The 25,104-nt window shown below is 35.8% G+C and overlaps 1 protein-coding gene across 4 annotated transcripts; it reads left to right on the plus strand.

The window, feature by feature from the left end:
- Positions 1–7,368: 7,368 nt before the first annotated feature.
- Positions 7,369–24,420, plus strand: LOC138704552 (uncharacterized). Of its 4 annotated transcripts, none has more exons than XM_069832574.1 (6): positions 7,369–8,259; positions 9,018–9,201; positions 10,435–10,578; positions 15,679–16,024; positions 17,929–17,975; positions 20,867–24,420. In XM_069832574.1, the coding sequence occupies exons 1-6, from the start codon at positions 8,189–8,191 to the stop codon at positions 21,824–21,826; spliced, it is 1,752 nt and encodes a 583-aa protein (XP_069688675.1). In that variant the 5' UTR covers positions 7,369–8,188; the 3' UTR covers positions 21,827–24,420. The 4 variants fall into 4 exon arrangements, with proteins under 4 accessions (XP_069688675.1, XP_069688676.1, XP_069688679.1 ...); XM_069832575.1 differs by lacking the exon at positions 7,369–8,259 and adding an exon at positions 8,342–8,578; XM_069832578.1 differs by lacking the exon at positions 7,369–8,259 and adding an exon at positions 8,579–8,714.
- The last annotated feature ends 684 nt before the right edge of the window (positions 24,421–25,104 follow it).

Below are 25,104 nucleotides of genomic sequence, written 5' to 3' on the forward strand. Positions count from 1 at the left end.
GCCAATACCAATACCATCAGCATGATAGAACATGATATCCCAGAAGACAGAGGTTAAAATTGGGCTGTGAAGTTTGAAATGAGCACCAGGTTTTTCTAATAGGTAGAAGGAAAAAAAAAATTGTTGTACTGTAATTAACAAGTAACAATTTGATTTTTAATGTACAAAACGAGAAGTAAAACTGTCATACTGCATGAGAAATCTTACCTTCCAAGAAACTGTTAAATAGTGATGCAAATAACCCTTTATCATACCTTGAGGCTGTTTGCAAGTGGTCATTGTACTTTTTTCAATAATCTCTAGACACACACCTTCATCTCAAACAGCAGAAATAACTAAAATGCTCTCTCAATTAATAACACTCAATAAAAGAATTGTATTCCAATGTATACCATCCCATTGTGGAATCCTGGGAAACGAGAATGTGGATGCTTTAGCAAAGAAGGGCAGCACTGCTACTTACAGACCTGTTACTAAATCTACGTATTACTCTGTGAAAAGATTTATTAAATCTACAGACTTAGACTTCAGCAAACAAAATTTGATAACACAATCTCAAGGGAAAAAATGGAATTCTCTGCATCATAATCCACAGTTGCTTCCCGATTTACCACGCAAATCGTCTGTAGCTGCATTTAGATTGGCAACAGGCCATGACAGTTTGGCCAACCATCTGCATAGAATTGGAATATATCAGTCCCCTAACTGCCCATTGTGCAACTCAAACCAAGAAATGGATTCGGAACACCTCAAAATCTGTGCTTCAGTGGCTGGCCATGATAATATCTTTGAAAAATATTTGCGTGCAAGAGGTCAAATGACTTTATTGTCAAACGCCTGGCATTAGAAAAAAAACAACTTTTTTTCCTAGCAATCCCCAATATTCCTTAAGGGATTAAGAACAGAGATGGGCATTCAACATGAATACAGTACCACTTAACAACGTTGCCAAACATCATTTTAACTTCTAGTACTGTACGAATTTCTTGGAATTTATTTAGGCTATAGTAATGTAATAAAATACTAAATTGTAAGCTTTTAAAATATAGTATGGTCTTTTAAAAGGGGTAAAATTAAGAAAACAGCTATTCAATCACTGGTTGGGAAGAGAGGTGGTCTCTTAAAAGGGGTGTGATTTACATTGGTTTTACGGATTTTTAATTCGGGTCTTTAAAAAATCAGTCTTTAGGAGAAGTGGTCTCTCAGGAGTAATCTTTCAGACAGGTTTTACTGTACTCTGATTTAATACATACAACCATTGCAGTATAACTTACTTACAAATGGCTTTTAAGGAACCCGAAGGTTCATTGCCGCCCTCACATAAGCCCGCTATCGGTCCCTATCCTGTGCAAGATTAATCCAGTCCCTATCATCATATCCCACCTCCCTCAAATCCATTTTAATATTATCCTCCCATCTACGTCTCGGCCTCCCCAAAGATCTTTTTCCCTCTGGTCTCCCAACTAACACTCTATATGCATTCCTGGATTCGCCCATACATGCTACATGCCCTGCCCATCGCAAACGTCTGGATTTAATGTTCCTAATTGTCAGGTGAAGAATACAATGCGTGCAGTTCTGCGTTGTGTAACTTTCTCCATTCTCCTGTAACTTCATCCCTCTTAGCCCCAAATATTTTCCTAAGCACCTTATTCTCAAACACCCTTAACCTATGTTCCTCTCTCAGAGTGAGAGTCCAATTTTCACAACCATACAGAACAACCGGTAATATAACTGTTTTATAAATTCTAACTTTCAGATTTTTTGACAGCAGACTAGATGATAAAAGCTTCTCAACCGAATAATAACACGCATTTCCCATATTTATTCTGCGTTTAATTTCCTCCCAAGTGTCATTTATATTTGTTACTGTTGCTCCAAGATATTTGAATTTTTCCACCCCTTCGAAGGATAAATCTCCAATTTTTATATTTCCATTTCGTACAATATTCTGGTCACGAGACATAATCATATACTTTGCAGCATAACAGATATAAAAAAGAAATTTGTAACTAAAATTCAAAATGTATTTAAAGGGCTAACAACTTAAACCATGAACATGCATGTTAATTCCCCATATCCAGGAGTCTAAATTTAGCGGCAGAATGTTGGTAAGAAATGATGTTAGCACTCTCAGTGAAGGCTGCTTAGAGTTAAAAGCAATTAACAGGAAAAAGATTGGATTAAACCCCTCTGTCCTTTAGCCCTCGTGATTCTAACTGCATGGACTGCAACATGAGTCTTGTAAACCATATGCTCACATGCAATTTATGGTTAAGACGATCCAGATTTTGGAGACTTGTGAATCAGGCTTAGAATCCCTCCCAAATGATAACATATCCATCCTGTTTATACTTGGTGACATTCATAGCTTTTAGTACCTATAAATTTGATGTCTATTTACAATACTAATATACAATTTCTTCCACTTCACTATAAAATCTAGCAACTCTATTGAAGAAGAGTCTTCTTGAAATAGGTACTATAACACAGAAATTTTGACAGTCTTACTTCCTCACCATAAGTGCAGTATGTCAATTAGTATTCCACCTACTTTCCCTCCAGTTCTATTGTCTCGCCATTCTGTCTGTTCATATTACATGCCAAAAGGACTGGAACAGGGTATTGCCAGCCACCCTTTATTTTCAGGAAATTCAGCAACTGGCTTGTTTCTTATCTATTCAAGATTTAACTGTGCTAGTCATTATCCTAACCTATCATCCTTTCATTGGAGGTAACGAATTTCACCTTACAGATACACTTACCTCACAAATTGAATTTTGTGTCTGACTAACAGAGTTCAGAAAGGTCTTGTCATATATGACTGAAGATGGTAGCAACTAAACAATGTATAAACAGAAAATGTGTTGTGAAGCAACATCACAAGAAATTGTACGCACAAAATTATATCATATTGCAATTTAATGTACATTCATAGTTTGGTTATGGTTTATGATTAGGGCTAGGATTTTGGTGATCTATAAATTATAAAAAAATACCCTAAAATAAGGTATTTATGACCTAAAAATCTTAAAAAATGCCCTAGATGCAAAAAAAAAAGTCCAAAATATAGGTTTTATATTGTGAATTTGGTATAGATGGAAAAGAGAATTGTAATGTTTAGTATTTAATTAATTAAATTTAAATATTTAATTATTAATTTAATATTTAATATTAGTAATTAGTCCTCTGAATTAGCTCTGTGGTAGTGCATTTGCCTCTAGACTAGCTGGTCCGGATTTGATTCCTGGTGGAGTCAGAGATTTTCGTGTAAAATTTCTTCTTTGGTACTTGGAGAGGTGGTGGTGCACAACTTCTAATCACTACATTGTGCACCAATATGCCTGGGTTAAATTCCAAATCCCTGTGTAGTGCATATGAAGAGAAGGCATATGTCACTGTGCATAATGATTCATCCAGTGGATGGGGACTTTAAACCTGGCGCCCCTTGGTGCTATTTGACAGGAGTAGGCTAAGTGTCAGCACTGGGTTTTCCCTTCTCCCTTCCTCATCTTCATCATCATCATCCTTACCCATTTCTTACACTACACTTACACAAATACTTACATATACACTCACCATAACTCTCCACAGATATCATGCATAGCATGACCCACTGAAGTAGTGTGCAACTTGAAAATGGGTCAAAGTCCTGCCATCTATCCGCAATATGTAGAAACCGAATCACGCAATTGAAGTGGGTAGACATTGGATATACACACACAGACTAGTACCTAATATAATCATCATAATTGGATTCTGGTATCAACATTAAGTACGATGTACTATAATACTTTATTTTGCATCAGTTTTTCTAAATAATTGTACATAAGTTATTTTACCTGATACAGTTTCTATCAGTTAATCTTTGTCAATTTACATTTTCATATACTGAGTTGCATAACACAAAAAAAACCTTATGTAAATTTTCAAAATTGAAATTCTATGCCTGTGAAAACTGTTCTCCAGATAGAATCATTAATATAGAGCACGGCATTGCATATCCTACATATTGATTTAAAACTTTCTTCAGCTTCTTATTTATGACCGTGCCAATATGTCCAGAAATGTCTTGCAATCACTTGTTCCAAACTAGCAGATAAAGTCAGATGAATTACGTTTAAGGGATGTTGGACTTGGCCATTACATAGGGATGGGTGTTAAATGGAATTATTGAATATGTAGAAGAACAATTAAAAATATGTACAAAATAATGGATATTAATGGCTAAAATGTGTACAGAAAAATATCAAAGGAAATAAAAAATAAAATAATGGCCTTAATGGGGATTTGTGATCAAAAGTCGACGAAAATGCTCAAAAAATGACTGCATAGAGCAAAAATATTCTTAAAAGAAAAGAATGCAAAAAAATTCTCTAACAAATATGTCTTAAAACATTCCATTTATCATAATAGTATGTTATGAAACAAGTTCATAATTTTATACATTATGACAAGAGTCAATTTTTAGGGAACAAGCAAAGCGAGTTTCATAATTTTGACAAGTGAAATAACTGTACGACATAAACATGTTTCACACGTTATTTTTTGTACGTCAGTATTATAAAACAATTAATAAAGAAATAACATCAGATTAATTGTAATGGTGGGTAGTTTGATATGGTCTATGAAGAAAGAGGTTGGTATGACAATGATGTATTAAATATTATAGCATGGAAAATCGTTTCATAATGTTAACTATGTAGTACAAGTTATGGCATGGTAATATTTTACGGCTCTGGTAGAATAATGTGTCATATTATGCCCGATTTTCACTAACGGTAAAGACTGTTTATAATGCTAAAGTACAAAAAAACATGTAAATATTAAAGCAGCTTTGTTTTTGGTTTACCAGAAAAGAAGATGCAGTTTCATCAAAATCCTAGCCTATTTATCACATCCTCGTTTTATGATGGTTTCATGAATATAATTTAAATTAAATGTTGAATGTTGTAGAACTTAATGATAGCTATATTTTTTAATGTTCATAAAAAGTTAACTATGGTTTTATTAAAAATAAAAAATAATTGTCTTCTGATTAAGATACCTGTAACTGCACTCTCAGGTTGGTGGTGCCAGCAGAGATGGACTAGTGCCCGTTGGAAGTTAATCCATGCCCTTCACTCATTCCTTCCCCTTCCTTTAGTTTTCTCTGAAGATGTTTTCGATTGGGCACACAATATGTAAGTAAATAATTTCCTTGTGAAAGACATTTTGGTGCCATACTTACTGCCTATATCATTACTTTATTCTATGTTTGGAGGAATATAAAAACTGGAGCTGATTTTTAACTTAGGCCTACTATCATTTTGTATATTTATAGCAGGGTTGCCAGGCGTCCTGGATTTCCCAGGATTATTATAGATTTTTATGGTGTGTCCTGGATTGCATTATAATTGTCTCGAAATGTCAAAAAAGATAGGAAAAATACATTTTTTTTTTTGCTCATTTCTATAAAATTATTTTTAAAATTCCTTATTCATTTTTTTCAAGACTTTGACCAACCTATGTTCAATAGCGTCGTCAGTGTTGCCTGGCATCTCCTATTGGGTTGTATTGAAATGAAAATGATAATACTGCAGTATATATTAGGTATTATATAGGATTTTATTCTTTACTCTCTTTGAAAGTGGGTTTATTTATTTATTTTCCAATGGCGAGAGTTGATGGTCAAGTCATTTTCTCTTTAGCTTCCCAGTACAAGCTAACAAGGTCCTCTGTTGTGCAGTTGGGTTTAAGGCTGGGCAGAACACAAGATGTTTGTCCATGATTTGGTCAGGGTTGTTGGATTGGTATATGCCTATCCTGTGTAGATGGTGAGCTAAGTAGTCGTGTCCTGAAATCAACCTAAATTTTGCTACAGCTTTCTGCTGCCTTTATAATATTCATCCGTTGATATTTCATCAATTTTTTCCCATGACTTCCCTCTGGCAGCTGTAATATTTTCTTGCATGTTTTCCATTTGAAATGCTTTCTTGATTTCATCTTTCTGCAGAGGTTTGATTGGGAGTGGATTATTGTTTGGATTTTAGTGCCTTTTGGACAAGTTTATCTGCTACAGTATTTCATTGCCAAATAGTCCAACATGTGAAGGTATCCACTGGAAAGCTATTGACTTGTTTTGATGTCCTAGGTGCTTTAGGAGTTTATGGAATTCCAAGATGGTTTCATTTTCTGGTGTTTGGTTGGAAGTTATTGCCTAGATTGCAGCTTTTGAGTCTGCTATTTTATTTTATTTATCAGAGCTTCCTCAAATTAAAGGCTGCCATTAGACAAAGCATACAAAACAATACTAGAACAAATAGATGATGAGAGCTAAAAGAGTAAGAAAAAAGGCAAACAAATACCCAAACAAACAATGGCAGTTTACAGAAGAAAAAAAATTTAAGTAAAGGATCAATGAAAGCTAAGAAGGAAAAAAAAAAAAATGATAATGGTGCGTCAATTTTTTCCATACACTGAATTAGAGTCCATATACGTGGTTCCGTAAAAGTTTGACTGACTCTCTAATTATGAGGAGGGCCAGTTCATTCAGAAAAGATTTGTGCAGTCCTAGGGTCTTACAGAATTTAGAAGAGAAGTTGGGTATCATTCCTCTTGCTCCAAACATCAATCCCGTAACACTGATATCGTGAAGTTGGTATTTATCTTTATAATACGAGATGGTTGGAACGTAGATTGCTCGTTTCTTCACATGTATGTCTTCAGGCTGTCCTTTATATGTTTCAAACCTGATGATGGGGTCGATTATCATCAGGGGCGTATTTTGCGGGCTACCGGCGGTAGCCCAAGGAAATTACAAAAGAAAAAGTTTATAATATAACATAATGTAATAATTTTGTATTATTAGTTTTACCATAGTAATTAAAATTAAAGTAATTGTTAGATATATTTTGTGTAATAATAGGGTCAGCGGTAGCCCAAACCCTTTAACCAGTATACGCCTCTGATTATCATACCCTGAGACAGGGATTCGCTAATGGCGATTATGTAAATTCGTCTGTTACTGCCATTGTCGACTGTTCTGTGGACTTCTTCGTAGATGGTGTATTTTAGTTTTCTAAGGGCATCGGCTAATTCAGTTCTAATTGCGAACATTTTTAAATGGAATAGAATATTCTTAAGTGCCACTTCTGTAGCTTTTACCGCTCTATGAAAGGCTGTGTTGTTTGCACCCACTGTAACATACTGTGAAGATTCTTAACCACTCTGGTTCTGGCGTGTGCATGCGTGCTGGGAGGGGGGGGGCGTGTGTGCGCCTTTTTTTTTTTTTTTTTACCGGTATTGTGTACGATAGCATTCACTGCAAGAGAGACAAGGACAACATTATGTTAAAAGGGGTAGCAATATGGCGCTCATGATTTTAAAGCATTGAGTTGTGTCTCCAGTTTAGTATAGAGCTCAGTGGTTTCAACAAGACTATAACTGATTTGGAAGGCGATAGCGATATATTTTACGAAGAATTAAGGTCGGAAGATGAATATAATTTTAATATGAGAAGAAATTCCGAAGGCCCTGAAAGAAGAGTTCAATAAACGTTCCAACAACATAAAATCACAGTCTAGTATATACAGTCACGAAGCTCAATACATAATAAATATGCATCCATAGATAGTTGCTACCCACTAGGATCGCTAATATCGCCTCATTACAGACAGTGCGAAATAGTACCGACACAGTCTATTGTTCCTAGCACTCTCACAACTCAAGCTTAGTGGTAAAATCCCGAACTAGTTCTGACACCGTACACAACTGGCGCACGCGTCGAAAGAAGTCCGGTATTAGTTCGGAACGCGTTCTGAATTGCTTGCTGGAACAAACCTAAAGAGAATGTAAAACTAATAATTTTTAAGATGTTTCTGGAACGGATTTAAAAATGATGCGCACGCATCTCCATTGTCTATATATCTGCAATACTAACTTCGCTTGTAAAATGATTGATCCTACAAGTTACAAGTATTAGGAAGGTCAATGTTTTCAGTCTAGCATCAATACCCAACTTGCGCATTCAAGATTTTGACAACGTGAATGACGTCATTCAGCAGCAATCGTATGTTTTCTTTGCAATACCAGAATGTTATCACGTTTTGTTTTCATATCACCTAAATTGAAATACTGCTAATCTAAACATATACAATTGTTAAATAAAATTCATCGAAAGAGACCGATTTTGTGTTATTTCATCAAAATGCCAACGTCTTGTAGCGCATTGCGGTGTACCAATCGACAAAAAAAGGGCTCTGGCATCACTTTTCATAGGTAAGTTGAGAAATTTATGGAGCTTTATGATGTATTAGCTGTTATATTTAGGTTTCTCGTTCATCGATAGTAGGTTATGTAACTGAGTATTTTGTGATTTTGAATCAGGCATACAATAATTTAATTAAGCATTTATTAATAAAGTTCACATTACTTGTTTAGACATAGTTGTAACATGTCCTTTCCTCATTATCGTTTCATAGAAGGAAGTTAAAGCTAAAACTAAATTGCTAAAGATCGCTAGAAACTTTGTTTACATAATCGTTGGCGTCCTTTCTCTTGGGTATGACGTCAAGATGTCTAACCTTACTTTTCAAATGTCAGTATGTCACTCACTTCCTAATAGTTTCTGTTCAAAGTGATGTTTTAAGTCTAATCTAACCACTTTTTGTATTATTTTCATAATTCCAATTTTGTCATGAGCTTTTGCTTCAATGCTTGTGCATTATCATTTAGTAAGGAAACTTCAATTACTGTAGGACAGTCTTTAGTGCAATATTTGTATGCTAGAAATTTAACACGAATTAATCTTTCTTAACTAATATGAATTTGTTACGGTTCAATATTTTGAGTGTTAACAATCAGTGGAATGTTTTTAACTTCTGGGTAGGCCTACTTTTTAAATATACATAATTTTATTTCGGATATTGGTTAGACCTGAAGTTTTAAATTATTTTTCAAAATATTATTGTAATTTTATGTTTTGAATTTATAGACCTACTGTAAAATGTAATAATTAACGTCTGTAACTATTTCAGTTTTCCTCATGATCCGGTTCGAAGGCAGAGGTGGGTTTCAGCAATGGGGAGAAGAGACTGGACTCCTTCTGTTCACTCAAGTCTGTGCTCAGTCCATTTTGAGGAAAAATGTTTTGATCGAACAGGACAAACAGTTCGTTTGAGAGATGGTAGTGTGCCTACAGTATTCATATCTCCATTCGATGTACGTAATAAGTTTTATGTACAATGCATGTGTCATTAGTATTGTCTAAATGACCTGGAATGATCTTTAACGTCGCTGTTGTTAGGGATCATAGGGAGTTGTTTCTTTAAGTGTGCACCAGAGTTCATACTCGACGGTTCTGAATAGACTTAAACTAAAGCATACTTTCTGGTGGTTATGGCATTGAACAGCAATAGAGAGCTCATACCTGTACTCGAAATGAGCTGCCTACTTATCAAAATCTGGAATAAAATTATAGACATAAGGAATGTCAATGAGAGGGACTTAGATATCAAACATAAAAATTAGCAGATTTTAAAGTAGGTTTAATTTCTGTTGGCAGTTCAAGTCAGTTGATGTCTATTCCAAATTCGGTGGAAGTCACTCAATGCTCGTTTCACCTCCCAATGTTATGTGGAGCTGAAAATTTTGGTAATTCTAGAAGACGAACACTCCACGATTTTGGAACTTTTTACACATAATTTCGTCTGTAACCTAATATAATCTATCACAATCTAAACTAATCTAACATTAACTAACTCAAGCAAAACTAACCTAACCTACTCTGATCGTCACCAAGCAGTAAACATCTCCTACCAACAAACATAACATTATGCTACTGTACAAAAACTATGTAAAACTTAAAAAATCTAAAACATATAAAACCATAGTCCTCCTGCAACAATCTGCACACATAAATGATAGGAATTTAATATAGAATTTCTAAACTCCATGCAGAGGCTTTCTTCTAGAATTAATAAAATTTTATTTTGAATGAAAAGGAAAATTGACATCAATCAACAGACTGCAGAAAATCAATAGGTAATTCGGCACAAAATGTTGGTCAGTATGGTGGACATCATCGGGGATCAGTGGCAGGTTAGGTTTGGTTTGTTCAGGTTTTGGTATGCCTACCAAAAAATGTATATATGCAAGGCATACCAGAAACCTCAAAAAGCCAAACCTAACCTGTTGCTGATTCTTGATGATGTCATTGATGTCAGTCATATTGACCAACGTTTTCTACCGAAATACCAAACAGTCTTTAAATTATAATCATAAAATTAAAAATTATGAACGCAGAACTGGTTTAGATTTTACAAAAGATCACTTTTCTGCATATTTTGACAAATGAAGAGGTCAGTAAATGAAAGCTTACCGATAATTAATTATTAAAATTTAGATGGTAAATATTTCTTGGTTTTTTAATAATGAGAATTTCTTGTATTTCAGGGAAGATACAGGAGAGTGAAAAGACATTATGAGCCATTTAATGAGCCTAGAGTGAAACAAGAGAAAGACACTGCACAGAAAATGGATATAACTAAAAGGCATGCAGTAGAGGACAGAGGAAAGGTGTTGACAAAAGTAATACAGGTAACGAGTTTAATGAATACGAAACATTTAAAATCATCCTGTTTACGAGTTCACTTTATTAAAAGCTTTATATAAACTGTGTTTCCTTTATAATCTAAAGTTGATTTTTGTACTACTGTATATTTACTGTACATTTACTGTATAGCTTGTTAACTAATGTGTGAGAAACCTCTGAGGACTGGGTAGAGGATCTAAAAATAAGCAAAAAGTTTAAGGCTATGGATCTGTGAAATTTATAACTTCTACATTATTACATCAATTAATCTGGAACTTTTACCACATATTTCTTACAATGAGGACATGCAATACACAAATTTTCACTGTGATATTCCAATTAGTTTACTTATAATTAATTTTTGTGATTTTTTTAAATACTGAAAAATCAATCACTCTTCTTAATGTATCCAGCTGTTTACTAACAACATAAAGTCCACTATAGTCCACTATACTGAACTATAATTGTCCCAATTTTCAAACTTTGCATAATTTATCTTTAAATTTGTTGTTGTTTTCTAATGTCAGGCGTTTGACAATAAAGTCATTTGACCTCTTGCACTCCAATATTTTTCAAAGATATTATCATGACCAGCCACTGAAGCATAGATTTTGTGGTGTTCTGAATCCATTTCTTGGTTTGAGTTGCACAATGGGCAGTTAGGGGACTGATATATTCCAATTCTATGCAGGTGTTTGGCCAAACTATCATAGCCTATTGCCAATCTAAATGCAGCTACAGACGATTTTCGTGGTAAATCGGAAATTAACTGTGGATTTTGATGCAGAGAGTTCCATTTTTTCCCTTGGGATTGAGCTATCAAATTTTGTTTGTTGAAGTCTAAGTATGTAGATTTAATAAATCTCTTCACAGAGTAATACGTAGATTTAGTAACAGGTCTGTAAGTAGCAGTGCTGCCCTTCTTTGCTAAATCATCCGCATTCTCGTTTCCCAGGATTCCACAATGGGATGGTATCCATTGGAATACAATTCTTTTATTGAGTGATATTAATTGAGAGAGCATTTTAGTTATTTCTGCTGTTTGAGATGAAGGTGTGTGTTTAGAGACGATTGATAGAATAGCTGCTTTGGAGTCTGACAATATAACTGCATTCCTAAATTTATTGATGTGGCATAGAAGATTCCTGAGACATTCACTTATTGCAATGATTTCACCATCAAAACTTGTTGTTCCATATCCAAATTAAATCTTTAAATTTATATTTAACTTATTCCGGGTAGATTTACGTAAAATGTTATATATACTTTTCATGTTTCTCCATTTACTTTTTGAGAAAAGAAAATTTACCCTTTTAGGTGTTAATTTTTCAGTTTTTTAAAACTTATCACATTCTCAGCACATGTGATTTCAATACTTTCAATAGCAGAAGGAAACACACATGTCAGTTACTTCACATACTTTTGTGGACTTCTGTGCGAAATTTCACTGATATTGGAGAAATATTGCATTTGTTAGAACATTTTGAATGTTACAAAATGTTGAAAATTGGAAAAGGGAGAAAACAAGTGTCAAACTACAATATGCATATACAGAAAATTCTGCAGCTTAAAACTGCCCAGCACCATATGTTGGACTTTTTTCCCCCCTTTTTTTTTTGTTGCTCTGCAAATATTTTGGTCAGTCTGAGTCTCTTACATGCTGACCTATGTGCTGCTTTATTGGAGAACTCACTGCGTTGAATTCAATGCTTGTCCCTTGCCTGGCTTAATTTCTTAGCACTCTCAATTTTATGTCCATCATGGTCACGCCTTCCTTCACTTTTACAGTTACTTCAGACTCCATATTGAATACACTAACTGCTGAAGTAGCTGCTATGTCAGTCTTTTTCAAGGATCCAAACACCTCTTTGGAAACCTTTTCCATAGAAGACTAGCTTCGATATATACTATCGATATATGTAGGTCTACCCCACACTTTTTCTCCTTCATAACAGCGCGAAATATGAACAGAATGAAAAGTAAAATTAGAACAAAGTCTATCAGAATGACTGCCTGGATGAAAGATCAATGTGCTAGCATTCAGATGAGGCTACTTACTGTCTCACTATCTATAATTCGTGACAAAACATAACATCCTTCTCTCCAGGAAGGAAAGTCATAAATACTCACCCCTGCATTATTTTTGTAAGCGTTTCCACTGAGAGTGATACCACAGTCTACTATATACAGTCGCGAAGCTTGAGGTGTTTTTTTTTGCAAATCTCGTGATAAAGCGCTCCAAGCGGTTAGCAACTAGAAACAATAGACTGTCCATGGTCGACTTTGGACTGTGTCGTATTTCAGTCGAGTGCTAGCTCGTTGTGTATTTCACATTGATGCTTGTGAAATCTTCGTTATTGGTTATAACGAAAATGTTAATGGCTAAAATATAATAATTGGAATAATAATATGGGACAAGGAGGAGACATTTGTAGTGCTATAAACTGTAGCAACAGTAAGAGAAAGAGGCCAGAGTTATCCTTTTTCCGATTTCCGAAAGATTCAGAAAGGTTCCTGGGTTTCCACAAGAATGCTGTGCAGAAACAAAACTGTTAATTTGAAGTTCTTTGTGACTGTTAGAATACATTATATCCTTAAATTTCACAATGAAATGTTTCAGTCTAACCGAAAGGACATTAGATACTGGTTAAAGTTCTGTCACTTAGGCTGCTAAATTTCCAGAGAAATAAAGGTTAGGTCTACTTTTTTTTTCAGAGGATATATTTTTAATTGTAGCTATTAATTTTGTTATTATTTTTATGTGTTATTTTACTAAAGACGTAGAAAAATTACGTTTGTTTTAATGAAATTTATTGATCACGTTTTATTTTCAATTCTGGTGGGATTATTATTGCTTAGGCCTACTTTTTTCTTCAAAGGATATGTTTTTAATTATAACTGTTAATTTTGTTGTTATTTTTATTTGTTGCTTTATTAGAGACGTAGAAAAAGTCTGTTACAATAAAATTTATTGATCACGTTTTATTTCCAATTCTGGTGTGATTATTATTGCTTAACCTCATCCCACTTTGTTAACTACGTAAGCCTACACTACAAGTACCGGTACACGTAAGTTACTCCATTAATTAATATTTCCATTATTATTGTTGTAAAGAGAAATGCAAATTAATATTTATTGGTTTCATAGTTAATTATTGCTATAATCTTGAATGAGTGAAGCTATTATAGTAAATTTCAGTTCATTTTGCACAAACAAAAATTATATTAACTTATTTCTTGCAGGTATCTTCGAGTTTATGGTGGAATTTAATATACTTCATTAAAATAATAAATTAACTTTATGCATTTAATATTTCAATAATGGAAGGAAGGTGTTAATTTTTCCAAAAGAACACGACAACGAAAGTGTAACATATTTTGTCGGCTGCTAGGAGAGAGATCTGCGATGAGGCGATAGTAGCGATCCTAGTGGTGGACAACTACCCATGTTTGCATTTTTACTACATATTGAGCTTCGCGACTGTATATAGTAGACTGTGGTGATACCTCTTTTTTACTGGTTAGACTTATCTCCTGGAGGTATGTCTGAATTGGATGATTGCCCATACATACTCAGACTTATCTCCTAGACTTATAGTTCACCATGAAGATATAAGAAGTCGTTGAAGTTATTTCCCATAGAGAAATGCGATCACTCGAGAAATACTATTCCTCCATGGTTCTATGTTCTTTTCTAAGTGATTCCTTAGCGCCATTTTTAATACTATATCAATAGTTTCTCTGTTATAAGTGTTATTAAAACTTATTAGATTTTTCATGGAAAATATTTACACATTTCTATAAATTCTAAGAGAAATGGAGAATGTAACAATGAAATCTCGACCAGATGCTCGCAGTATTATTTGTTTCGTAGGAGTCTGAAGACTTATCTCAAGATCAAAAACTTGGGGCCCTTTATAGCACTCATACACTGTGTGTCGAAGTAAAATGTTAAATGTTATGTTTTATTTAATGACGCTCGCAACTGCAGAGGTTATATCAGCATTGCCGGATGTGCCGAAATTTTATCCCACAGGAGTTCTTTTACATGCCAGTAAATCTACTGACATGAGCCTGTCGCATTTAAGCACACTTAAATGCCATTGATCTGGCCCGGGATCGAACCCGCAACCATGTCGAAGTAAATCGCGAGTGAAATCATTGAGGGTGTAATGGAGTGGTATGAGGGAAGGCCATATGTTCTCTTATCGAGTATACTGTCTCTGTATTCGGTTATTTTACTAGCCAGTAAGTCATAAGTAAATTCGTCTGATATACAGTGAGGTCACAAAATGGGCGTAACCCCAATGTATTCTTATTTACTTAGTTTGTGAATATTGGTACCCCATGTTTACCATGCTACCATGGTAACCGTGAGTTATAAACTAACGTGGCTGATCTGTTTACCATCAAACAAAGATCAGTGACAGTGGTTGGCTTCATGAAAGACATCATACCGGTAACACCGTGGAAACAGTGGAGATGAAATTTCGTGTCTGCTTTGATGTGGTACCGCCAAGGAAAACAACAATGTTGGAGTGGGAAAAACATACATTTTCAACATTTCGCATTGCAACTGCGCTGATATCTGAATATGATCTTCCCAACAGATGGAATGGAAGAGGATCTGCAGATGATCATGCTACTTTTGCCTGGCCTCCACGAAGTCCGAACCTCACAACACCTGATAATGCTCTCTGGGGGTTCATCAAGGACAAAGTGCGAAATCACCGCTTTAACACAACAGCATAATTACGAGCAGCTGTGGAAGATGCCTTCAACGAAGTGACCCTTGATTATCTCCGCAAAACATCTGCCAGGACATGGCGAAGTATTAAGCTGTGCTATGAAAAAGAAGGTCTTCATATCGATGTCTTGGAGCGTTAAACTATCAGGTGCATGTCCATATCAATCACTCAACCATACCCATCGTAGTTCGTAATAAAGGGGGGTACGCCCACTTTGTGACCTCTCTGTACAGTAATCACTAAGAAATAAGTTTGATTGTGTTAAATGTTAGGAAACTGTTGAATCAAGAGACTGTGTGATAAAATAAACTGATAAATGTTCAGCCCACAGTTCTTGAGAAATTCTTGCAATTGTAGGAATTGGACCTGGAGGACCACACTTACCCCAAGAGGAGTCAGAAAGTGGGACATTGCTTTGTGTGCGACAAGGTCGTGATGAATGGCACTCAGCTGCATTGCCTCACAGCCACCACCAAGGTGCAGTTGCACCACAAGCTGGACAAGATAATGGCGCAGGAGCTGAGTCTGATGGCCAACGATGAGGAGGTGCTGTGTCCACACTGCACGCAGCTGCTGAACTACATGGACCGCATCGAGGTGGAGCTTGCCATGCTGAACAGGAGCATTCTCAACACCTTGCGTGGCAAGCACTTCCTCGGGCTCCATCACAAAGAACTCTATTCCAAGCTGCCTTCATTCAAAAGTGAGATTGTCCTTTCTGTTATGATAGTGTCATGCATGTAACTCTCTCAAGCAGTTGTTGAAAGTAGTGGGTAGTTGAGAGGGTTTGCAGTAGCAGTAAGGACGTTGTGCTGCAAGCCAGAAGATCATGGGTTCAATTCCCGAAGGAGTCATAGATTTCTCTATTGATCTATTCATTCTGGTTGTACTATGAGCTTGTCATTCAGTCAACCTCTAAAAGTGCATCTGCACGATTCAACTTTTCTTTCAACTTTAAGGATTCAAGCAATTCCTTGACTCCAATAACTCTGAAGGGGAATTTTGAGATTTCACTTGCCCTTGGGAATCCTGGAATGTTGGTGGAATGAATGGGTTGGGCTTTTCAAGTGTTTCCTGGAAATCATATCTATTGTCTCGTATCTGGAAAGCGTAGTTCAATGATAGTTATAGAAATATTAATGGACGAGGAAAAATTATGCAAAATATGGAAATATACAAGGTGGGGCATGGAAACCAAGTGTTTTTGGAATGGCTTTTTCATTATGAAAGGGAGAGACGTGCGGCATGTGACATTCCATTCCGTGGCTCATAGCATTTCACCTGCAGTCGGCATCATGGAGCAGTGGACGCATGTTTGCGTATGATTGTTTTGTTAGAAATGGCGCGACGGTGACCTCGATACGGCGTGAGTTTTGCTACAGATTCAATATTAATCGCAATGATTCTGTTCCTGTGCGTGACACAATCTTATGTTGGGTTAAAAAATCTAAAAAAAAGGCGCAATACTGAAGAATAAATCGCCCGGCCCCCAACGCAGAGTCCGTACTCCAGAAAATTTTCAGTCAGACAAGCGATAATGCGCAGCCCAGGCCGCTTTGCTCGAAAACATTCAGCTGCTCTTGGAATCAGCAATCATACGGTAAGACGGATTTTGCATGGCGATTTACATTTACACCCATACAAGATAGGCGGTTTCAGCAAGATGGGGCCATGGCGCATATCTCCAGAGCGTGAATGGCAGTTCTTTGCCTCCTGTTTTCCAATCGTCTCATTTCGAGATTTGGTGATGTTCCATGGCTCTCTCAGTCCCCTGACCTGTCCACGTGATTTTTTTCTATGTGAGTACCTAAAGGCACGTGTTTACGTGGATAAGCCCCGAATATTAGATGAATTAAAGGACACAGTACGTCAACACATCACTCAAATCAACAGATATCTCCTGGAAAGAATAGAGGTGAATTTTCGTCAACGCCTTAAACAATGCGTCAACACAGACAGACATCACATGCCAGATGTAATTTTCCTCTCATAATTGAAATGGTATGTTCTCACAAACGTTATTGTACCAATAAAATGTGTTGAAAACAAAAACTAACTGTTTTATGATTATTTTAAAAACACTTGGTTCCTATGCCCCACCCTGTATAACTATTTTCATCAAATATGAAAATTTTACCAAAATATTATGAAATATGAACTTTTTTGACGTTACTTAATTCTACAAATCGTGAATCGTGAAAATCATTAATCCCATACTGCTGTCAGGAGTTTAGAATATGAAATTTTATATTGTGCCTGTCGCTACTCATGTGTCTGGTTTGATGTTTTAATATGCTTTGTTCATTTTATTTTTATTAATATCTAATTAGTGTAGCCTAATATGTTACTAGTCAGCGCTGTATGCAATGGAGGGGGAAAGGAATTGGCCACTGTACCCCATTATCTCCTGGCTTAGTTGTCTCATGAATGCCTGCCTTATTGGTGTCACTTATGAGGTTTAAACCTGTGTTCGGACAGTTGACTAAACAACAACATTCAGTATTGGAACTAAATAAGTAAAAGATACAAGTTACTTATTTTATTGATTGTCAAAATCGCTGTTTTTATAATGAAAACATGATTACTCAATTTTTCCTTTTGTTATAGGAAACGAGTTCGGCATTATTCTTGCAACAGACAGCAATGAAAATCATGTAAGTTAATAATCTTCTTTTGTTTAAATAGTTTTCTATCTGCTCTATTTCCTTTCTTCCCAATAATAGTGGGGGGGGGGGGGAACACGCAAATCACCATTTTTCGACACACATTAATATTTAAACATCTTTTTATTATAAGACACTGGTATAAAATTTCAGCGCTATACTGGAGAATTCCCACGGTATCATTGAACCGTGCCGTTACGTTTAGCGCCAAATTTTACTAAATACACAATCTCGCCAACATAAGAACACGATGTTGGTGTGTGGCGTCATTAGAGAGAGAAATTTGTTTATTTTCTTTCTGTGCCTCCTTCGTTCTGAACATTACTGAGAGATAGCACCACTGTTAGCTACAAGGTATATTTGCGCAAATATATTGCAAGTAGATTACGTGACTTAAGCACAGGAACGCCATTTCGTAATTTAATTTAAGAAACAAGCCAAACGAATTATCTTTGCATCAAAAACGGATGCTCCCTGGACCAAATTATCGTATTTTATAATTGTTTGAAACTTATTACATGACTTAGATGAGAGTTTCGAGACAAAACATTTTTGCTATATTTGTTTTTTTTATTAAATGTTAAGCACCACTGTTAGGTACAAGGTGTATTTGCGCAAATATTGCGGGTAAATTATGACGAGTGGCTTAGATGAGAGGCTCGTGACAGAAACAGTTTTGCTGTAGCGCATGCGCGGACCTCTCATGCAGTGGAAGCGTGATCCTTGAAATTATTTTCGCGTGTACATTGAAGATTAAATGATTGAGATCCCTTCTTGTTCCGGTTACAGACCTTGGATATACGAAGGTTAGGTTTGGTTAGTTTAGGTTTTTATTAGCCAAGTCCGCGCATGCGCAGACAGGCAATATCCTGTCGCGAGCCGCATGTGATAAGTGATATGAGGTCGAGGAATGGGAGAAGGTTAGGTTAGGTTGGGTTAGGTTAAGTTTGGTTGGGTTGGGTAAGGTTAGGTTAGGTTAGGTTGGGTTAGGATAGGATAGGTTAGGTTGGGTTAGGTTAGGATAGGTTAGGTTGGGTTAGGATAGGTTAGGTTAGGATAGATTAGGTTAGGATAGGATAGGTTAGGATAGGATAGGTTAGGATAGGATAGGTTGGGTTAGATTAGGATAGGTTAGGATAGGTTAGGTTGGGTTAGGTTAGTTTAGAATAAATTAGGTTGGGTTAGGATAAGTTAGGTTAGGTTAGGATAGGTTAGGTTAGGTTAGATTAGCTTTGGTTAAAAAATAATGGGCCTATAATGAAAGCGGTGAATAATTTCATGGTCCTTAAATTTTTTTTTCGTAAAAGGCTAAGTATTTTTCTATAGGCCAGAAATAAAACAGCAACGCCGTCATAATTACGTACTTTACGCTTTGGCGAACATTAACCGGAAATTTACTTTCCGTCATTTTAATTGTATTCCGTGAAACACACCTTTATCCTGTTAATTTCCTATGATAACCTAGTTTATTATCTTATTACATCTTCATTTTCTTTTATTGCATTCAAAAAACCGCCGTTGTACTACATAAAACCTTGAACTTGACTAATGGAGTGAATTATTTAAGAATATAGTCGCGAATTTGACTACCACCATTTCGATTATATTTTGTTTGATACGGCTCGGTACGGCTCGGTGACTAGTGGCCAGCGAGTAGAGTCGACTATCGATATTGGTCTGCCGTGCGTATTATCCAGTTGTTCCAATTTCAGAATTCTTTTAGATATAAAACGAACAAAAAGAAAAGGATATATATATATATATATATATATATATCAGGGGCGATTTCTCAGGGCATGCTATGCTTGCTGTGCAAGCCCAATATTTTCGTAGAATGTGTGTATCTCAAAATGGGATTACGTATATTAAAATTTATTTTGATTTTTGGAACATTGTATAGGCGTTATACTATCCGCAGGTTGCACACCGCAAGTATCGCAACGCTTGCTCGTTTCTCAGAGCTACAGGAAAGACGTAGAAATAGCGAGAATATGATGCGCGCGCAAGTGCCTTCCTCCTTGGTCCGTCCTAGGCGCACATGCTTCTGTTATGTGTTGTTTGAAGCTCTGGTCCGAGAGCTACACCAACGACTATTTAACGTTACACAGAGCAGTATTGACAGCGGGTATGTGCTGTGATCTGCGAGTGCAATGTCATAATTGTATGAGCTGAATGCATATGTTAGCTGCTGCATGTATTATTAATTCTTAGACATTAATTTGAAGTATTGCAATGAGTTCGGAATTGTGTGTTATTGAAACATTATTATTAAATCCATTTTCCCGAAGGACTATTCAAGAGAAGACAGACATTATAGAGAATAGCCTATGTGCGCTCGTTCAGTGCAGCTCATTACAACAATGTGCATTGGTTGGCAGGGTCGAAAAAACTAAATAAACTATTTTGTTGGGCATGTTTGTTATATTATATCGAACTTGTACATCTGATAAGCGAATATGATCCATGACTCATAATAATTTCATAATTATAAAATAAATTATTTAGGCTATGTGGGTCTGACTATTTTGATTAATTATGAATTATTATATCCTCCCATCTTCCCCTACGAATAAAAGAGCAAGCCTAACTTTTGTGACTAGCATTCGCCCCTGATATATATATATGTTAGATTATGACTAAAACTTTTGAATTATCTTAATATTAATGGTTTAATGGTAGGCTAGTTATAGCTGGTAGGCTGGTGATGGAAATGTCATCTTAGGACACCAGACCATCTCCCTCTTCATACTTAAATCTCGTTTAAGAGAAAATTTATCCTTTTACTTTTACTGCCATTCTTATCACATATCCTAACTTATGCTACAACAAGTACTGTGTAATGTAAAGTACTTTATTGATATGTTTTTCTACATTTCCCATAGGATTATGGAATCAGCGACTCCTTCATAAGCCATGTTGAAGAAACACACAGATCATTTGACATAACTGACAAGAGGAATGTTATAAAAAGTGTTAATGAGAAAATGTTTCAGTGCCAAGCTTGTAACTTTAAAACTAAATATAACTCTCTTATGGTATACCATCTTCGACAGCACCTGAAGACCACATATCGGTGTGATTTCTGTACCACTCCACTCACTGAAGCTGCATTACATTTTTCTAGCACAGTTGATGATTTGGAAAACAACTCTCTGTCTGCAAATGAGGTTGATGGTGTTAATAATGGACTCCAGTTGCCACAAAGTAAAATGGATCCATCCCAATGTGAGATGCAAGATCCGTGTTACAGTGTGGGCGGTTTGTTGCAGGAAGTTGTTAGTGGTGATAAAGTTTCAAGTTGTACTTGGCAGAATATGAATATAAATGAAAAGGAAATGAAGAGCCAAAAGGTGGAGTCCATGAGCGTAGAGAACATGTTGGAGGAACTTCACAACACCGGGAAAATATCAGCGTTTGCTGCTGATGACAGCAACTCCTGCAAACTGAATAACTCATTCGAAGCTAGCCAGACTTGTAGTGATGCATTGCCTGAAAGCTCGACAGATAAATGTACATTAATTAAACTTGAATTAATGAACGCAGATGAAGGAGACGGGTCAGAAGAAGTTGAAATAACATCACAAGGAATAATGTGTCGTAATCAGATGTTTGTTGACTTTGGTCTTGTAAAAAGTGAAACTCAGAATAGGGACTCCTGTGTTGGCGGAGATATAGAGGTAAAAAATCCAGAAATTTCTATAACAGACAGACATTTAGATTCAGCTAATAAAATGAGTCAATGTATAATGACTCCTGAAAGTAACTTTTCTAGTCCTTTTGATATTACTGAAAGTGTATGTGACAAGAAGCACCTCATTAAAATAAAAGAAACTGTGAGGTAAAATGTTTAAATGACAAAGCTGATTCATACAAGAATGCGTTTATACAAGTATTATACAGATATAAATATTGTGCTTCATTATGTCGTCACATCTGTGCCTTGCATTGCATTGGTGTTTATAATTTAAGGCACAAGTTTAAAAATGGTTTTATTTTTGTCAAAAATATTCTGAAGATGTCACTGCAAGCACTGTAATAAAAACCATAGCTTACGTTATTATACAAGGCTGGGATGTTGGGTCTCAGGTAAGTAGGTAATGTAGTTTGACATGGGGGCACGAGTTTTTTTCTTATTTGAGTAAATAATAGTACGAATGCACAGTCTGGGTAAGCTAGTGACTTATTTACGTCACCTCAGCAGCAGAAACTGCACTGTGTTGGCTGCATTGCATCTGGTAATATGTAATGTGATCAGAGCATGCACAGCAATTGTATTTCGGACACAGGGGCGGACGCAGGATTTTTTTTCGGGGAGGGATTTGAGGAGATAGTAAAAATTTGTTTCCGAGTCACAAACATTTACAAGTTGGCCTGAGTAACATAGTCGGTATAGCCTTCTGTGCTCGAAGTTGCGGGTTCTACCCCAACCCAGCTCGATGGCATTTAAGTGTGTTTAAATGTGACAGGCCTCGTATCAGTCGATTTACTGGCATGTAAAAGAAGTCCTGAGGGAAAATATTCTGGCACACCGGCGACGTTGATATAACCTCGGCAATTGCGAGCTTTGTTAAATAAACCATAATTTTTTAATTTCAACATTTACAATGACTGCAATACAAAAACAATGACAGAATGAAATTTACAGAAGAAGGCGACGAGGCTTCTTAGACATTTCATCCAGTACTTCATGAGCATTTATTTCTACATTTTTATGTATATACATCAGGGCCAGTCCATTTAATCTGTCTGCTCTCATCATGCTCCTCAAGTAAGCCTTCAAATACCGCAAAGTTAAGAACGACTGTTCCGGTGTTGCTGTAGTTACAGGCAACGTGCAGAAAAGTTTCAGCACCTTGCGAGTGCAGGGAAAAATAATTTCATTGCACCTGTTCAAAGATATAAAATCAGTAGGTATTAGGTGAAAAATTTTCTGATCAAGGAAATTTCTTCTCCACATCTTCAATTCATTGAAGAAAGACTCTGGTGATGCATCAACATCATTGGGCCACTGATTTACTATAGCCTCAACAGCAGTTTCTAAATCTTCATATGATGCTTGCACTATGTTTTTAGGCAGCAAAGTTTGTATGGACTTTAGGATTCCCTTATGATTTAAAAACCTGTCCTTGAGCTGACTAATGAAATAGTCTAAGAAGAGAAGGAAAATTAAAAGCCTAAAATACTCTCTTGAAGTAAGAACGCTGTGTTTGTCTTCCTGCAGTTCTTGGAATTTAACATTTTAGCAAAGAGAATTTACGTGGAAAACTCTCTAATTCCTATGTACATTCACAAATTAAAATTAATGTTATTTTTGTTTCTTGTTTCGTATTTTTCTCAAAATTTCGGGAGGGGATATATCCCCTTAATCCCCCCCCCCCTGGATCCGCCCCTGTTCAGACATATTGGAGTGATATAATAATTAAAATGTGTATAACGTCTACAGAGCACTAAGAGAACTGTAATATACTTAGACAGTGGCGCAACCAGAATTTGGTTCTGGGGGGGGGGGGGTTGAAATTTTTTTTCAAAACCTGCGTATAATACTTGTGGTAACAAAACTTTAATGTGGATTAAATAGGCCCCCAACTATAGCGAACAGAAATCCATTTGGTGCTGAGTCCACATGGATACAAATGCAGCATGTGCTTTCTTTGTAACATTGCAATTATGCACATGCGCAATGCGTTATCACGACATTTGAGTACCGTAAAAAACCTTTTGAGTTTATCTTCCACATCATGTATCGCATATTGAGCTGATGTGTAAACAAAAAAAGGTAAATATTTCTTGCTGCAGTTCATTTCATCACATTTTACCATTAGAACATGAAGGTTTCATTGCATTGCATTTCTTCTTTCAATGTAGGCATGTTCAGAATTTAACATGCTTGGTTTGGCAACACTGTACGGTATATTTTACAATAGATTATCTTTAGACAGAGTGCCTTTGTTAGTTTTAGTGGTAATCTGCTGATCGATAAATAGCATGATGGATAATCAGGGTTCTACTGTATGCCTCCCTTCCACTGGACACCACATCCACTATAGTACTGTACGCTTGGTGGTATTCTTAACATTTAGTGAATATAAGGGACACTAGTACTGAATTTTGCATAAAAAAAAGGGCCAAAAAATCAATTTTCGGTTTTTTTGTACTTTGGGCACTTAGGAAGTTCATAGTAAGAGGTCTGTAAATCTTCTTTTAGGTCCAGGAGTGACTTTTATGTATAGGCCTGCACCATATATCAGTATTGTATCACTCTTCACAAATTTGCCTTTTTTTGAAACTACATTTATGATGTTGAAAATTCTCCGTACGCATGCAGTTTTTACCAAGTTCAATGAAAATATTCGTACATATCCATGCTTATATTACCTGAGATCTAACTTTGAGAAATGTTATAAATCTTGAAAATTAAGAGCTAAAAATTATTATTTTAATAAAAAATGTGAATAAATAAATTTTTTGTTTTCAAAAATTTATTGTACCTAAACTGTCTGAATTTTTCAACGTTAAAATGTTGCCTGTGAATCAACATCTATATGAAAAAAATAAGAAACTTCCTGTATTTAAATGAACATTTTGATTATATCACTAATTTGCATAATTAAAATGAAATTAACGTCGAAACTAGCAGTCCGATTGAGCTGAAAATTTGCACACGTCTTATTCTTGATGTTTCTAACAAAGGTTAAAAAATGAAATAAATCTGTTCAAAAGTGTAAAAATTTCAAAACTCAGTCCTGATGTCCCATAAATTCCGTCTCAGATCATTATTTTCCAGTCTTGTGTAATTATGTAGGCTATAATGAAAACAGTGACAATACTAATTTGTTATATAAATGAATTCCAATCAGATGTGGATGCAATGAGCCTGTTTGTGTTCCCGAGAATGATTTCTTTCTTGTTCACTTGAAGAGTTGTTTCATCATGTGAAGCACATTGGAGTTTACGTTAATTTTTGCATTTATGTAACTCTGTTGCAAGACAGCTGCAGGTATTTTATGGATCTCATTAAACTGGAATAGTCTATTGTAAAATTGTGCAAATAAAATTAATTCCTTTACTTCCTTCTTCTGCATCAATTTCAGTTTTTTAACTGCTGAGGCAAATTTTACAC

This window comes from Periplaneta americana, chromosome 8, assembly GCF_040183065.1.
Source record: "Periplaneta americana isolate PAMFEO1 chromosome 8, P.americana_PAMFEO1_priV1, whole genome shotgun sequence".
Taxonomy (NCBI): domain Eukaryota; kingdom Metazoa; phylum Arthropoda; class Insecta; order Blattodea; family Blattidae; genus Periplaneta; species Periplaneta americana.

Excerpts from the sequence above, each read along its gene's own strand:
- LOC138704552 (XM_069832574.1), top strand. The coding sequence starts at position 8,189 with ATGCCAACGTCTTGTAGCGCATTGCGGTGTACCAATCGACAAAAAAAG. Across the intron at positions 8,260-9,017 it reads TCTGGCATCACTTTTCATAG|TTTTCCTCATGATCCGGTTC; the intron begins GTAAGTTGAGAA and ends TAACTATTTCAG. Across the intron at positions 9,202-10,434 it reads TATTCATATCTCCATTCGAT|GGAAGATACAGGAGAGTGAA; the intron begins GTACGTAATAAG and ends CTTGTATTTCAG.